Source organism: Tursiops truncatus, chromosome 7 (assembly GCF_011762595.2).
Source record: "Tursiops truncatus isolate mTurTru1 chromosome 7, mTurTru1.mat.Y, whole genome shotgun sequence".
In the NCBI taxonomy this organism is placed as follows: domain Eukaryota; kingdom Metazoa; phylum Chordata; class Mammalia; order Artiodactyla; family Delphinidae; genus Tursiops; species Tursiops truncatus.
In genome coordinates, this window is record NC_047040.1 from 55351253 (window position 1) to 55369248 (window position 17996).

General features: G+C 40.1%; 1 protein-coding gene and 1 long non-coding RNA gene across 2 annotated transcripts; both read left to right on the forward strand.

Annotated features, from left to right (window-relative positions):
• Positions 1-201: 201 nt before the first annotated feature.
• On the forward strand, positions 202-3100 carry IFT70A (intraflagellar transport 70A). Its single transcript, XM_004314832.4, has one exon. It carries the CDS (start codon positions 456-458, stop codon positions 2448-2450), a length of 1995 nt encoding a protein of 664 aa, XP_004314880.3. The 5' UTR covers positions 202-455; the 3' UTR covers positions 2451-3100.
• Positions 3101-5009: 1909 nt separating this feature from the next.
• On the forward strand, positions 5010-12803 carry LOC141279171 (uncharacterized). Its single transcript, XR_012333061.1, has 3 exons — positions 5010-5091; positions 6246-6326; positions 12767-12803. It is a non-coding gene; the product is annotated as an uncharacterized lncRNA (long non-coding RNA).
• The last annotated feature ends 5193 nt before the right edge of the window (positions 12804-17996 follow it).

Consider the following 17996-nt stretch of genomic DNA (forward strand, 5'->3'; position numbering starts at 1 on the left):
AGGCTAAAAAAGCAAGGGATTTCAGACCGCAAATCTTTCTTCCCCGCGCCGGAGACAGGTGACACAGCAGGCAGCCAGCAACTCTCAATCAACCTCAACACTAAAGAAAGGCAGTGAAACCTCATCTTCCGGCAACCGAGGGTCCGTCCCGCAGAGACTACGCCTCCCAGAGTGCAGCGCGGCCACGTTCCGACGTCGGCGCCATCGGACCAGTGCATGCCGGGAAGTAGAGTTTCCGTTTTTGAATTGCCACGAGGCCTTTCATCTCTCTTGCTGGACTCACGACCTTCGCAGCCCAGAGTCTTCGAGGGCCAATACAGTAGTTTAATGATTCACCTCACTGATTCCTTTATATTCCTTACAGAGTTTTTCCGTTGCAAAGCAATATCCGGACAGCCTTCCGTTTCCGGTTGGCATGTTGCCGTGGTAACGGACGCACAGCCGGGGAGAAGGTTATGGCGGGCCTGAGCGGTGCGCCCATCCCCGACGGGGAGTTCACCGCGGTCGTGTACCGGCTCATCCGGGATGCCCGCTACGCCGAGGCCGTGCAGCTGCTGGGCGGAGAGCTCCAGCGGAGCCCGAGAAGCCGCGCCGGCCTGTCGCTGCTGGGCTACTGTTACTACCGCCTGCAGGAGTTCGCGCTGGCCGCCGAGTGCTATGAGCAGCTGGGTCAGCTGCACCCGGAGCTGGAGCAGTACCGCCTTTACCAGGCCCAGGCCCTGTACAAGGCCTGCCTTTACCCAGAGGCCACCCGCGTCGCCTTCCTCCTCCTGGACAACCCCGCCTACCACAATCGGGTCCTCCGTCTCCAAGCCGCGATCAAGTACAGTGAGGGCGATCTGCCCGGGGCCAGGAGCCTGGTGGAGCAGCTACTGAGTGGGGAAGGAGAAGACAGTGGTGGCGAGAACGAGCTCGATGGCCAGGTCAACCTGGGCTGTTTGCTCTACAAGGAGGGGCATTATGAAGCCGCGTGTTCCAAGTTCTCTGCTGCCTTGCAGGCTTCGGGCTACCGGCCTGACCTTTCCTACAACCTGGCTTTGGCCTATTACAGCAGCCGGCAGTATGCATCCGCACTGAAGCATATCGCCGACATTATTGAGCACGGCATCCGCCAGCACCCAGAGCTGGGTGTGGGCATGACCACTGAGGGCATTGATGTTCGAAGTGTTGGCAACACCTTAGTCCTTCACCAGACCGCTCTGGTGGAAGCCTTCAACCTCAAGGCCGCCATAGAATACCAACTGAGAAACTATGAGGTGGCCCAGGAAACCCTCACAGATATGCCTCCGAGAGCAGAGGAAGAGTTAGACCCTGTGACCCTGCACAACCAGGCGCTAATGAACATGGATGCCAGGCCTACAGAAGGGTTTGAGAAGCTACAGTTTTTGCTCCAACAGAATCCCTTTCCCCCAGAGACCTTTGGCAACCTGTTGCTGCTCTACTGTAAATATGAGTATTTTGACCTGGCAGCAGATGTCCTGGCAGAGAATGCCCATTTGACTTACAAGTTCCTCACACCCTATCTCTATGACTTCTTGGATGCCATGATCACTTGCCAGACAGCTCCTGAAGAGGCTTTTGTTAAGCTTGATGGGCTAGCAGGGATGCTGACTGAACAGCTCCGGAGACTCACCAAACAAGTACAGGAAGCAAGACACAACAGAGATGATGAAGCTGTCAAAAAGGCAGTGAATGAATATGATGACACCCTTGAGAAGTATATTCCCGTGCTGATGGCCCAGGCCAAAATCTACTGGGACCTTGAAAATTATCGAATGGTGGAAAAGATCTTCCGCAAATCTGTGGAATTCTGTAATGATCATGATGTGTGGAAGCTGAATGTGGCTCATGTTCTGTTCATGCAGGAAAACAAATACACAGAAGCCATAGGTTTTTATGAGCCCATAGTCAAGAAGCATTATGACAACATCCTGAATGTCAGTGCTATTGTGCTGGCTAACCTGTGTGTTTCATATATTATGACAAGTCAAAACGAAGAAGCCGAGGAGTTGATGAGGAAGATTGAAAAGGAGGAAGAGCAGCTCTCCTATGAGGACCCAGATAAGAAAATCTACCATCTCTGCATTGTGAATTTGGTGATAGGGACGCTCTATTGTGCCAAAGGTAATTATGACTTTGGTATTTCTCGGGTTATCAAAAGCTTGGAACCTTATAATAAAAAACTGGGAACTGATACCTGGTATTACGCCAAAAGATGCTTCCTGTCATTACTAGAAAACATGTCAAAACACATGATTGTGCTTCGTGACAGTGTTATTCAAGAATGTGTCCAGTTTCTAGAACACTGTGAACTTTACGGCAGGAACATACCTGCTGTTATTGAACAACCCCTGGAAGAAGAAAGAATGCATATCGGAAAGAATACAGTCACTTATGAATCCAGACAACTAAAAGCTTTGATTTATGAGATTATAGGTTGGAATATGTAGTAATGTCTAATAATGGCTTTTATCAAAATGGCTCTGTTAACTATACATATTTGCAACTCTTTTATCTGTGTTTGTCCTTTGGCATCTTCACATTTGTGATACGTTGAAATTTGTACACTTTAAAATTATAATTAAAATAATTTTGATGTATCTTTTGAGAAACCTCACAAAAGAATTATAATAAAAAGAACTTGAACCCTAGAAGGATTTATGAAAAATTCAAAAATGAATGGGGAAGTGTGTCTAATAGTATTTGTAATGCCTATGTTCTCTCTCCATTGTATCTTTTGTGTTTTGCTATATCCTGAAAAAATCCTGCATGAGAAGATTATATCATCCAGAGACCAGGCACTATCAAATCCAGAACTCAGTTAATGTATAGAACATCTGGACATTAGTAATAGGGTTTCACATTATACTTCAACAATTTACCCTTAAGTAACACTAATTAGTAATGCATACATTTTGCATAGATTTTAGTATGTCTTGGCAGAATTTTCCAATACAATTGTAATGCTTTATCTAACAAGAATTCCTTATGTTCTAAATTTTTTTTTTAATCTGTAAGATTCAGTAGGAAATCTTGTGCCATAGTAAAACTATGGTGCTATGGTGTGGAGACAATAAACAATTGACAAATTTCTATGGTTTTCTTGTGTCCATTTGTGAATAATTTGAATGTATAATCTTACTCTTTGCATAATTGATCTTTAACAGTGATTAATAACAAGTACCCTTAGAACTTGGTTCTTAGTTCTTGTTTCTACTTAAGACACATTAATACTGGACTTTGTTTTTATGTTGTAGCTTTTTGGAAAAGGAAAAATATTCTATGCTATTCCAATGACCCTATCAAACTCTCCTACTCATACCATAGAATGGTATCAATGGATTCTGAAAACTTATCTGTTAGACTCATAATGTCAGTTTCATAGTCAAAACTCAATAGTGTTTGGGGGTTCTCACTGTGAACCCCACTCATTCTGCATAGACATTTAATTTTCTGTAAGCTACAAGAGATTTACTGTTTGTTTCCCCAACCCCTTACACCTTTGCTCTTCATAAAAGTAACTGCCATGCTCACTTGATCTGGTTTAGAAAAAGTCAAAAGCATTAGGTTGAATCATATGAAATTGCTGATTTTGAAAGTTTTCAGCCTATAAAAATAGCAATTCCCATGGATCAACCTAATAGCTCTTGATGAACAGTAGGAATTCCTGCTATAATAATTTTCTTTTTCTTTCACAGAGGAAACAGCTAGATAGGTGCCCAGATAAAGCATGCTGAGAATAATTCTTCTGTAGCATGACATCTTTGGGTACTGAAATTCTATTGTAATCTGTGTGAGAATTTGGCTCATAGTGACTTCTACTGCATGGGCTGGAATTTATGTCATCCTCTAGCCTGTTATCCGAGCTGGTACCATTTATCTAGTTGATGGTGATGGTCTCATATTTGGAAGGAAACTCTGAAGGCATTATTAAATGAATTAATATGCTGTACATTGGAGGAAATTTTCCATTTGCTTAAGAAGTATAGAAAACATACAGTGTCCTCACTCAAGTAAAGGACTCCTTTCCAAACCTAGTGGTTCCTTCTATTACAAATTAACTTCTGGAGCATGTAAAGAAATAAATATTTTACAGTTTTGGTTTTCCTGTTGGCATGTTAACTGGGATGCACACTCAACACACCTGCTGTTACTGAACAACCCCTGGGAGAAGAAAGAATGCATATTGGAAAGAATACAGTCACAGTTGAATCCAGACAGTTAAAAGCTTTGATTCATGAGATTATAGGTTGGAATATGTAGTAATGTCTGATAATGGCTTTTATCTAAATAGCTTCGTTACTCCCATTTCACACATTTAAAAAATCTGTATTTATCCTTGACAACTTTACAGTTGTTACATTTGAACTCTGTACACTTAAAATTATAATAACAAATATTATTTGATGAACTTTTCCATTTTTTTAAGAAGAGTAGGGAGCATGCAGTATGAGCTAAATCACTTTTGCATTCTCTCTGCCAGTAACAGTCACCAGGTCTTGCCCCCAAGCAACAATTGCTAGAGTGACATCTTTGTATAAGCAAGTAACCGTAAATAGCAGTTTCTATTCTACTTTAGGCTGTAGAAAAGGGTGTGGCATGAGCCAAAGAACTGCTAAAGTGGGTATGTTTGCATTCATCTGGTGACCAATATGTAATGGTCCATGGCTGGACCATTTCTCAAGCAGCAAATAAATATAGGTGCATTGCGCCATCTCAGGACAGACCGTGCTGTCCGATAAGACCAATTCTCACTTTAATTTTTGCCTCCACTTCATTTTTTAGTCCTTCAACTTTCTGGGTCTCAGCAAAGTCGAGTTCGGACCCTGGCCTAAGCTCTTTTAGAAGTATTGAATGAGAATTGGTTTTTTTCAGGTATGAAGTTTGGTCCATGACTTCATTTTTCTTCTATAATTTGGTTGCTTGGTTGGTTTTAAGTTTTATAATCAAAATTTCCCTTCATATTGCACTTTTTATTTTCCAGAATTGTTGTGCCTCCTTGTGAATACTAACAAATATCAAGTGTGGACACTTTGTGATGTGTTCAGTATAGGTGAAAATGAGCACCAAACTGATAATGAAAAGACTAAGGTATGAGTTCCAGACTTTCCAAAATTAAGTTTTAGGACTTAAGAAATTCATTTACCCCTTGAGATCCCAATCATTCGAACTACTAGATGCTCTTCACAGTTACTTCTGGCTATAACATCTGATTCTGTATAAGTCATATAGAAGAAAGTTGCCTTCTTTTACGACCTGAATATATAAACAAGTCACTAAGGAACACAATATATATTTGTATTATAAATGAATGTTTTATGGTATTTTGACTATGACAGTAAACATTAACCCCTCAGGTAGATGTTTGTTGTTATTGTTGGATGCTATAACATTTTGACTACTACTAAGAAATTTGCATTTTTGTCTTTTTGTTCACTTGGAGATTTGCTTACAGCTCTAGCTATGAATGTACTGTAAGGCAGTCCTCGTTCTCTGCTATGGTTGTGCATAAATCAAGAATTTTGTAAATATTTAGAAATTAATTCTCTTAACTTCCCTCTTTTAGTTTATCTACTAATGTCTATTTGTTGGGGATGGGGAGATGTGATTTTAATTCTTCCCCAAGATGATATACCAAAAATGATACATAAATGATATATACTCCAGGAGTTTTATTAACAGGCTATTATAATATGCATTTTTAAAATCAATTATTCTTGAAATAATTAGAGTCTCTCCTACCCCTGGAGGCCTCCAACTGCTGGTTTGCCAGAAATCTGGAAAGAGAGGAACACTGAGGTGAAGATGAAACGGAGCTTTAGCTATGTGATTTACTTCACAACCCACCTTGGATCCCCTTCATGTCCAAATCTCAGTAGTTAATCAAAGGTCTGCTGCCATTAACAGAACAGCAGTAATGGATAACAGATGCCAGAGCTACTTCTGTAAATAACTCATTCAATCAAGTCATCAGTCCTCACACCCTTGTTTTATTTAATACAAGGAGGTCATGCAGACTTTCCAAAAGGACAAAGCCACAATGAGCAGGAGGACAATTTCCAGTTTATAAAGCTTTTTTTGGAGCTGTTTCTTTTTTTGCCTTCAAAAGGTCTATTTAGGAGGTAGTAGTGTTTACTGCTACAGAATGTATCACAAGATAAGAAATGAAAAATCTCTCTCCCTTACCACACCCCGCCTTTCCTTTTTCTTTTTATCTTTTATTTTCTCCCTTTTGTCAATTACAGGGACACTTTTCTGATAGCTGGCGGTTGAAACCACAAGCTGGTATAAAATATGCATACCAACGTTTTAGCGATAAGTGTCAGGTAAGCTAGCACTATGATTATCAAGGTGACTTTAGAAACCATTTAACCATGCATCTTTGCAAATTGAAATCACATTTATCAATAAAAAGTGACTCTCAAATTAGTAAAGCCAGAAGAAAATTTTGAAAGGAATCACCTAAAACACTGGATCTGTATATTTTGTAGAACACAGTGAGCTTTATTTGTATCCTTGCAGTAATTCCTATACTTTCTTTTTTTGTGTGTGTGGTACACGGGCCTCTCAATGTCGTGGCCTCTCCGGTGGCGGAGCACAGGCTCCGGACGCCCAGCCTCTCTGCGGCATGTGGGATATTCCCGGACCAGGGCACGAACCCGTGTCCCCTGCATCGGCAGGCAGACTCTCAACCACTGCGCCACCAGGGAAGCCCCCTATACTTTCTTTTAAACTCTCTTTGACCTCAACAGAAAAACAGTGACTGAAAAAGATGTACAATATTTTTATTATTTAAAATGTTCCATGACATTGGGAATTAATTATACTCTGAACTCTAGTGTATACTTGCTTTTCTGCATCCATAATCATACTTATATTGAATATTTTTTATATCATGTATAATGTGGTCTTGTTTTAATATTGTCTTGGTAGGAGGCTGTGTGTGGGCAGTTTGAGGAGATTATTTTATACCTGAATCCCTCTATTAATTGAGGTTCTTTTGGCTGTTTAATTAAATCACCTCCCTTGGATTTGGGCCAAGATTAATCCATCACATACTGAAATCTTGTCTACAACAAAATACGTACATAATAGAAAAGGAATTGCCTTCATAGGGAAAAAATATTAGAAAATAGAGTTCTATACATATTTCTATCATGAAAAATAAGCATTTGTTAAAGTAGGACCAGACAATAACTTGATTGTGAATATTATTAGGTGAACATGTACACTGAGTCCAAGTCCTTGTCCAAAAGTGAAATTTGCACATATTTGTGAAAGTAAGCACATCACTGTCAATGACTGGATACCTCAGTTCAAAAGAGCAAATGGCTAAAATTGCACTGTGCTAACAGGACCCAAGTAAGCTATGTGAGCAAGCATTTATTGCTATTATTATTTTGTTTCCAGTTATTTTATTACAAGAGGCAAATGCATAAGATAAAAGACACATGACTTAAGGTTTCACCAGCACTCACGGCAACTGCTCTAAAAAGTATGTCCACAGAGCGTCCACAGACTCTAGAAAAGCTTGTCAAGACTCACCAGGAAATTACTGGCTGGTTAGTACTTCTGTCTCTGCTGCATATGGTGAGAGGCTATTCTGGGAAGACTCAACCTCTTGGTTCCAGTTATTCCAAATTTTCCAAAGCCATCTCCTATAATTTATGCACTTCATATACGGAAAGGAGAATATATACTTTGGAGACTAGAAGACATTTAGTTCCTCTTTAAGTCAGGAAATACAGTGTATATATCTCAAGATATGGTCACACACTAACACTGTAAAGCAAAAGCTTCAGGAATCAAATCATAACAGAAACACATTATTTTTCACAGAACTAAAACAAAAAATTTTTAATTTATATGGAAACACAAAAGACCCCGAATAGCCAAAGCAATCCTGAGAAAGAAAAACAGAGCTGGAGGAATCAGACTCCCTGACTTCAGGCTATACTACAAAGCTACAGTAATCAAACAGTATGGTACTGGCACAAAACCAGAAATATAGATAAATGGAACAGGATAAAAAGCCCAGAAATAAACCCATACACCTATGGTCAATTAATCTATGACAAAGGAGGCAAGACTATAAAATGGAGAAAAGACAGTCTCTTCAATAAGTGGTGCTGGGAAAACTGGACAGCTACATATAAAAAAATGAAACTAGAACATTCTCTAACACCATACATAAAAATAAACTCAAAATGGATCATAGACCTAAATGTAAGGCTGGACACTATAAAACTCTTAGAGTGAAACATAGGCAGAACATTCTTTTACATAAATCGCAGCAATATCTTTTTTGATCCACCTCTTACAGTAACGAAAATAAAAACAAAAATAAACAAATGGGACCTAATTAAACTTAAAAGCTTCTGCACAGTAAAGGAAACCATAAACAAAATGAAAAGACAACCTACAGAATGGGAGAAAATATTTGCAAACAAAGTGACCAGCAACGGATTAATCTCTGAACAGCTCATGCAGTTCTATGTCAAAAAAGAAAACCCAATCCAAAAATGGGCAGAAAATCTAAATAGACATTTCTCCAAAAGAGACATACAGATTGGCCAAAAAGCACATGAAAAGATGCTCAACCTTGCTAATTATCAGAGCAATGCAAATCAAAACTACCATGAGGTATCAACTCACACCGATCAGAATGGCCATCATCAGAAAGTCTACGAACAATAAATGCTTGAGTGGGTGTGGAGAAAAGGGAACCCTCCTACACTGTTGGTGGGAATGTAAATTTGTACAACCACTATGGAGAACAGTATGGAGGTTCCTTAAAAAACTAAAAATAGAACTACCATATGATCCAGCAATCCCACTCCTGGGCATATATCCAGAGAAAACCATAATCTAAAAAGATACATACATCCCAATGTTCACTGTAGCATTATTTACAATAGCCAAGACATGGAAGCAACCTAAATGTCCATCAACAGAGGACTGGATAAAGATGATGTGGTACATATATACAATGGAATATTACTCAGCCATAAAAAAGAATGAAATAATGCCACTTGCAGCAACATGGATGGACCTAGAGATTATCATACTAAGTGAAGTAAGTCAGACAGAGAAAGACAAGTGTCATATGATATCACTCATATGTGGAATCTAATTTTAAAACGATACCAATGAACTTATTCACAAAACAGAAACAGACCTACAGATATCGAAAACAAACTTATGGTTACCAAAGGGGAAACGTGGTGTGTGTGTGGCGGGGGGTGGTTTATAAATCAGGAGCTTGGGATGAACATACACACACTACTATATATAAGATAGATAAGCAACAAGGACCTGTTGTATAGCACAGGGAACTCTACTCAATATTCTGTGACAATCTATACGGGAAAATAATCTAAAAAAGAATGAATATATGTTTATGTATAACTGAATCACTTTGCTGTACACCTGACACTAATGCAACATTGTAAATCAACTATACTCCAATTTAAAAAAAAAACACATTGCTAAAAAGAATTCTGTTACGAGGAAATACCTGATACCTACATATGCCAATGAATGCCATTGTTTTGTGCGTTTACAAGAAAAAGTAGTTAGTAGAGCATTTTTGTTTCCAGGTCTTTTGTTTTCGTACTGATTCATTACATATAAACTGTTTCAACAGAATGCCAAAGAATGGTCATGAGCTACACATGATCTGACCAAGATGTTGAGAGTAGTTATTAGCCCCTTTCAGAAACTAAGGAGACTTTCTGACAATGTATATGAGATTTATAATGAAATGACTGGCAAAACTGTAAAATTATTCTGGAAATAATAGTGTGGACTATAAAATGGAAAACCATAAATGCATTCTTCTGCAGTATTTGTAAATATGACTTAAATAGATTCTTTAAGTTACAAGTTGGGTATTATGATAAACATTTGGAATGCATCTGCAACAATGAGCCCGGGGCTTGGACTAGCTCACCTCTTCAATCAGAAACCTGAGGTTCACAGACATTAATACAACTTGCCCCAGAGCAAATAGTAGCCAAGCCAGAATCAGAATCCAGGGCTTCCGGCTCAGCTCCTGTGCTCTTTCCACTAGACCTCATTCACTCCTTAGATTTTTTTTTTCCAAATTATTCTGACCCTATAAAATGCTAAGCATTTCGTTTTCCAGAGCCACGACTTTTACTACGTTCATTGCTGCTGATTATTTAATATCATAACCATTCTTATAAATGGTTTTGATTAGCTTTGGATGCATCTAATTTGTTCTCCTAAAATGGACCACATTCATCAGGTCTCCCTATAAATATGAATTCCTCCAAACTTGACTCCAATCCCATGTGTGGATTTCTATATTAACATTTTAAAATTTACATTGCAAATACAATAAAATTTAATGGTTATGGTGGTTTATAATCCAATATCCATTCCCTACCCCTATTCTACCCCCACCTCCAGAAGTTTGGTCTAAATTTATGGTTCTCAAATGCTTAGCTATACATTAGAAATCACCTTTTAAAACTCTCAGTGCCCCAGGTTGCATCCCAGGATCTCTGAGAATGGGACCCAGATATCAGTATTTTTCTCAACTTTCAAAATGCAGCCAAGGTTGAGAACCACTGATCTAAGGCCATTGTTGCAACTCCCCTTTTCATGATTGATTTAGAAATAACCATGTGAACCAATCTTTTCCAAGGCATGGGAAGTCTCTTGAAGGGTTGCTGAGAAAGTTTCCTTCATCTCCTAAAAAAACAAAAAGGATGTAAGAAGGACTCTTTCTCTGTGTATTGTTGATCTGAATCTGCTGCCGCCATCTTACGACCATGACAGAAACCAGTCTAAGGGTGAAAGTGACTTTGAAGATATCAAAGAAAAAGAAAGAACTTGAGTCTTTGATGACATCTTTAAGCCATTGTAATAGCTATCCTAGAGCCTGACCTACTTCTGGGTCTCCTTCAAAATGGAAAAAAAAATAAATTATCTTATTGTTTAAACTTATTTGAGCCAGATTTCTCTGTTACTTGTGTCTAAAAGCACACAGACCACACTCATCATATTTAGGTCATACATTTTGAGTGTTGTCCAGGAGGCGATGAATTTTTATGCAAATCCCTGTTAGTCACCCAGTCTTCCTTGAGATCCAGTGCCACTCCTTATGTACCAGTGAACAGGACAAAGTTAGTTGACCTTTGTAAAGACATTGCCTGAAACCTTGATTTCATCAGTATTAACTGCTCATCCAGCCTTTTGAAATTGCAGTGGCTACTCGTGAAAGTGGGTGTGCCTTCGTATTCTCGGGTGAACGTTCACTTATGTACAAGTATATGAGAATTGTTTTGCCCCACCCAAATGAACTGCCTTAAGTCTAAGGCTTGCTCACTGCTTTTTGGCAAAATCATAAGATAAACACGAATGTGTATAGTGACTCATCCAGAAAACATATTCCTCAATTTCAGAATTTCCTCCACATTCATGTAAGACTGTTTCAGTAAAAGCGCAATAATAATAGAAGAATAAAGATGAAAATGGAAACAACAGCAGTATTTATTCATGAACAGTAAACCTACGTGTTAAACTGAGGCAACCTCATCTTTTCTCTGGTGAGAAATGCTAATCTATGTACTGCAGTATTTCAGCTTTGGCCCTTTCCAGTCATAAACCTGGTTATAGGAATAACTTCATGAAAAATAAATACTTTAGTTCTTGATAATCCCCACCAGCTCTGCATTCCACCCATCAGGCCCAACTTATTCTGAGCTGTTGGCTTATACCAGTTCTGTATAAGAAAGATGAAAAAAATTCAAATTCAAACCGGATAGTCCCTATCACATCCGGGGATTGGGACAGTTGATTTATTCATACAATCTCTTTAAACATCTACCAGGAGAGGTTCTAAGACAGAATTTATTGCCTCCGCCTGCCATCCTTGGGCCCACAAAAAGCAAAGCAAAATCCTTCTATGAAATCTGAAACTCCAGTCACTGATTTCCTCCTGGCTGATGTCATTTCAAAGGCACGGTATATCCCTGTGATAGCTGCAGCGGAAATCTGCCTCTCTATAGGGTTTCCATCTGTTTGCCATCAGAAAGAACCTCTTTGGGGAGCCACAGTAAATGCAGAGCACCCACTCCTCCCCAAGGGTCCCAGAGTCTTGCATTAGTGTTTTTAAAATCAACTGTTGTTAGGACTGAAGATGCTTAAGCTTTCCCAGAATAGGAAAGTATTGCTGTAACTTTAGTTTTAATTTATGTTTGGCTTATCATGGACTGTTCTGTAAAAATTTTCCATATGATTCTGAAACTACTATGCAAATATTACCAAAATGAAAATCCGATCACTGACATTCTTTCCTTTGGGAGAAGAGTTTTCTACATAACTTCCTGTTCTGCACTTCTTACTATAAAACAGCTTGAATTTGGAGCAGCTCCTTCTGAGCTTAAAAATATAAATATTTTGTGTTAAAAGGCTATTTATTCACTTCTCATTAAGGGTCAACAGAGATGATACAATAGGTTAAAGCAGAGAAAACAGATTATAATGACAAGAGATTTCAAAACTGATCTTTTTCAGATCAGCTTCAATACAGATAATCCACTGTAAATAATGAGAGTTCATACTGGTACCAAGGTATAACTAACTGCGAATTGAGTGTATTCATCCAGCAATAAATGCATAATGGTCCCCTTTATTCCTGAAAAAACAAAGCTTCAATTAATTCCACAGGAATGTTTAATAAAGGAAAAGATTTCATGAAGATCAACCTTTATCTCATCTCCATTCTCCCCTACAGGTATTAGAGCTTTCACAGTGCCTGAACAAAAACAGACTCTCCAGTATATTCCTCAAGGAATCATTTATTAAATGTGTTTTTATAAATTGGACTTTCTGTGTTTATGTGCCATTTCCTCAGAGAAGGCTAACTATAAGGATGAAATAGAAATAACACCACTTTTCAATATCCCTCAAGCCCCAATTCCTAGAAAAAGACAAGAATACAAAGGTCTTTTTATTCATTCTGTCAAATACCAGTTTGTTTCAATATGGTTTCCTGGAGTTCAATATCAAATGAGGCACAGTCCCCAGTGGGCCGTAGAGAGGCAAAGTTTTCCTCACCTCCCTGGGGAAAAGGAAATGTGAGTACTGAACTAAAAGACTGTGAAAGAATGGAAAGGGGATGAAGGAAGACTTCAAGACAGAGGGTAAGGCACGAGGGAGAGACCAGGTGAAGAAAGGCAATAAACAACTTGCCTTTAATGGAAAGATGAAATTACGGCTACTATATTTACATGACTTAAACATGAGATATATTTACCTCAGTATTTTCTAAAGCACGATAAATGCACAAGATAATTAAATGAGATGAATTTAGTTGGCACACAAAAGAACATTGTTTAACAGCCATGCACTCATTTTACTGTATGCATGTTCACACACACACACACACACACACACACAAGATACATCAAACCTGAAATTTCATGCATTCTATTGCATAGGATGAGGTTAAAATAAAAAATTACTTGATTGAAAAGTATTAAATACTAAGACACTTAGTACTTGGCTGTGGCAAGAAGCATGCGACTTGAATGACTACAATTTAGGAAACTTTGGTTTAGCAAATGGAGAACAGAATTTCGTGTGAGGGTGAGAGAACCCACTCTCCTCTGAGCAGAAGTGGGATTTTTACCCATTTTTGACTCAGTAAGTATTTGTCAAGGGTCTTCTATTTTCAGAAAGCGAACTTCACATTTTAATACAGAGATTTTTGCCACCTACTGTGAACATTTCCTCAGAAGAATCTTACTAACAAATTTATGAGAAAACACTTTTAAATTTTCTAGATCCACATTTCCTTGTCTGAAAAGCTGATATTTTTAGACTAGCCATTTCTTCACGTTTCCTTGCCATTCTGATCTGTTCTGATCCTATGACTTTTTTTTTCTTTTTTTCCATTTCTCACAAACCTACCAAGTTCTGATTTTTTGGTGGATGATGGATCCTACCAGTAGAGGGGGTCTCACTCGGCTTGAAAAGTATTCTGAAAGGCTGAAGGGATGGTTTACTCCAGTCGAAAGAGGATAGCTCATCCGTTTGTCTGCTTAACACCCTGTCACTTTTCTCTGCATCACTAATTTTAAAATGAGACCACTAGCCTAGGGATCAGTCTGGCAGTGGACATGCTGTCACAATCCAGTTTGAGATCCAGTCTTCAGATTTCCTAAGGACCTGGTGAGCCAGGGTTCAACACATCTTGCTAAAAGCTAAAATAGTGAATGTTCTAACTGTTACCACACTTTTCATTATGTGTGTTCTGCACTGACTAGGCAGGGGTCCAGTTGTGTTCACTTCAAGTGGGATTCAAAGTTTTAGAGCTAGAAGGATTTTTAAGAGCATCTGTTCCAACTCCCTCGAATCACAAATGAGGGATAGACACTCAAAGAACTTAAGCTCCACTGAAAGACACTAGTGTGGAAATAATACTGTTCAGCTTTTATTTTTAAAAAGTCATTTGCAGCTGTTTAGTCCTGACTGCCCCCTAGGAGCTGTGTGGCAGGTTATTTAACGTCTGGGCCTCAGTTTCCTTTTCTGTAAAATAAAGGCACAGAGTCAGTAATTGCTAAGATCACTTCAGTTCTATTTTATTAGGCTCTCTGCCTCCAAATGATTACTGCTTTTGCTTCTATTTGCAGGCAATTCTAAGGCTTCTTGTTTGCTTTATTGTTCATTCATCTCCTTTAAGTTTATACATGTGTTTTACCTTTATGAGTATAGAAGGGATTAAAATTCAACTACACCAGGACAAAAAGCTATAACTCCATTATGAATGCGACAATCAAAAAATATATAATCCAGGACAGTAAGAGAATGTGGAAAGGTGAAAAGTTGGAGTATTAAGGTTGTAGAATTATGAATGATTCATCTTCTAAAAAATGTTTATAACCGTTGTGTAATGAACATAATTCAAGAGGATGAAAAAGTCAATCTAAAAGGCAAAGTGGAGGTTAATAAGTATCAAACCATGGCCAGGTAGAGATTTTAGGAGGTGGAATGAAAGCAATCAGCAGGCCCACAAGTGCTCACCCCCAAGTCCCCCACTTCTGGTGTACTTCAGCCTTGCAATAAAGCTTCCCATTTTTCAGAATATTAAATTTGAGTTCAGGGAAAGCCAGACATCATGTAATCGCCGTTTTGAATTACAGTGTATATCTAATAAAAGCCCACAAAACTTGCCAAAAAAAAGTCTTTTAAAGAGCTGTGTGTTTGCTAAGAAGAAGGGAGGTGGGAAAGAAATCATATGTAAGGGAAGCCTTTTCACAGAACAAAGGCAACTCCAGATCAGGCACGGATACCAGCAGATAAATTAAAATAGGGACCCCACACACACACAAAAGAAAGGAAGGAAGAGGGGCAGGGAGTCAGTCTCCACTGCAGAGAAAAGACACCTTTGTTCAGACTGGACCCTGGGGAGGCCCACCCCACCACTACTCCGATATCACTGCTCTGTGGAGAGGACAAAGTGCTTTCTCTGACTGCTATGTAAGATTAATGCAGAAAAGAGTTTTGATGGTGCATCCTACACATCTGGATTAATTCTGCTGGAGACACAGGGCCAAGTTCATGGACGGCTGTACAATCACAGAAGGCTCTACACACAGAAGGGCCCCTGTGCTTGGCTTAATCCTCTGCTGCACTGTTTTGAAATTCTTAATAATTTATGAACAAGGGACTTCACATTTTCATGTTGCACTGGGCATCGAAAATGATGTCGCTGCTTTGGGCTGGGCACTTTTGTTTTTGTTTTTTGGCTGCATTGAGTCTTTGTTGCTGCACACAGGCTTTCTCTAGTTGCAGCGAGCAGGGGCTACTCATCGTTGCGGTGCGCGGTCTTCTCATTGCGGTGGCTCCTCTTGTTGCAGAGCATGGGCTCTAGGCACGTGGGCTTCAGTAGTTGTGGCTCACAGGCTCAGTAGTTGTGGCTCATGGGCTCTAGAGTGCAGGCTCAGTAGTTGTGGCGCATGGGTTTAGTTGTTCCATGGCATGTGGGATCTTCCCGGACCAGAGCTCGAACCCGTGTCTCCTGCACTGGCAGGCAGATTCTTAACCACTGTGCCATCAAGGGAGTCCCTGGGCTGGGCATTTTTGAGGCCATTCATATTACTGCATGCATTTCTTACCTGGCCACTCACTGGTTAGTTAGCCTTTTGAACATAGTCAGCTGTGGCCTACTGCGAGTCAAGAGCCTGTGTCTTCCTAGAGCTCAGACGGCAGCCTGTGGGCCTCTTCTGTGAAGCTGAGTCCTTTCTCGCCTTCTAAGCTCCAGGTCAGAGCCCGTGTCTGGTCACATACCATCCAGCATGCTTTTTATCTCTGCCCCAAATGTCCAGAGTCCCGTGCTCTTTATACTGTGGCTGCTCTAAGAATGCTCTAACCTCTTAGAACCGACATGAGAAGCAAGTGAGTCCTTCTTAAAGCATTGCCTGGGGTAAAAGTTAGTGTGCACTCCTGCTGTTGGGGGCTCCATCCTGACCCGAATCAGACCTGCATGTGGCAAACAACAAAGGGGCCCCAGTGTTCTACTGTGTCTCACTCAAAACTCTCTTGACCCTTAACCCTTGTCTTCTGCTGGTCAGAGTCTGCTTTAAGGCTGAAAGTGGTTCCTTTGAGAGGCTAAAATATAGCAATTTAACTATAACTCTGGATTATTCCTACAGCCAAAAGCCCATGGGCTACAGCAAGAACTGGCAACCTTCCCACCCCATTGTCGCTCACAAAAGGCCCTAAGGAGGGTAGGGATGGCCCTTGGGTAATGCAGCTCCTTCAATATTCCAGTCATCTTCTCATTCCCACCCCGAGCTCACCCCAGGGCAGAGAAGAAAAGAAATTAAACACTGTTCTGAACAAAAATGGGGCTCACTGTCTCAGGGGAAGAGGGAGGAGAGGGAAAAGTGGGAGAGAAGAGAAAGGGGACTTGCAAGTTTGAGAAATACTTCTCAATATCAACTTAGACTGTATCATCCCTGAAAATTAATATGGCCATTGGGAAAGACTGATAGAACATAAGGGGTGAAGGAATGGGCATGCTTGTAGCTTACCCTGGTAGAAATCATGAAAAATGAATCTGACCAGCAGACTCCAGGTCTACTACCCATCTCCATGTAACAAGGAGCCCTCATCCCTGGCTGCTTCATGAGGTTTAAACAGCAAGAGGCATCACTAACCATTGTGCTGCAGTCCCAGATGGTTTCTGTAGACCAGATGACTACGAATGGATGGGAGTGGAGTTTTCCCAAAGGAAATGGGTGTGCACTTGAGGGCTGATGAGCTAGTTGGGACTCAGGTTGGGAGTGGGAATCCACAAGGGGTCTTCTTCCTCTGAGGAGGCCTACATCTTTAAAGTGCATCCCCTTTGAGATTCAGGGCAAATTCCAAATTGGCTAGAGTCTTGACTTTTCCTCTGCTATGTAGTTCTTTCCAAAACCACAGAGCCTTGATGAACTCAAGGACAGAATGTCCATCTCTGGTCCAGGGGAGAGATGTTTCCTTACTGAGTGGACCAGGTGTCAGAAGGCTCAAGACAGAAAGTAAAATGAGGCTTTCTCCTTATTAGTCAGTGAGAGTTAGCTATCCTCTGAAAGAGGAAAGGGCTAAGACTGGACACTGGTAACCAAAAGAAACTGGGCCTTTATCATGGCCTCAGAGGGAAACTGCACTGTTTCTGTTCGCCTTCCAAGGGACGTCTGTGGAAGCAACATTTTGCATCAAATTCCCATCCAATTTCTAAAACACAGATGACCAAGATGGCCTTAACATTTCCCTCAGCTTGCCTAAACTTTGGATAGGTTTCTTCCTGACTCTAGGCCCTGACTTCCCTTTTTCTAGTGCATTTTCTTTATAAAACTTGTGATGATAAGTTCTCTTTCTGCCCCTTTGAGATATATGTATGTAGATCTTTTTAAAAGTCTCTTGACAGTTTGACAACCCAGGAATATATTTCTCAAGGACCTGGGAGCCATCTCTTT

Coding starts and splice junctions, on each gene's coding strand:
- IFT70A (XM_004314832.4), top strand. CDS start 456: ATGGCGGGCCTGAGCGGTGCGCCCATCCCCGACGGGGAGTTCACCGCG.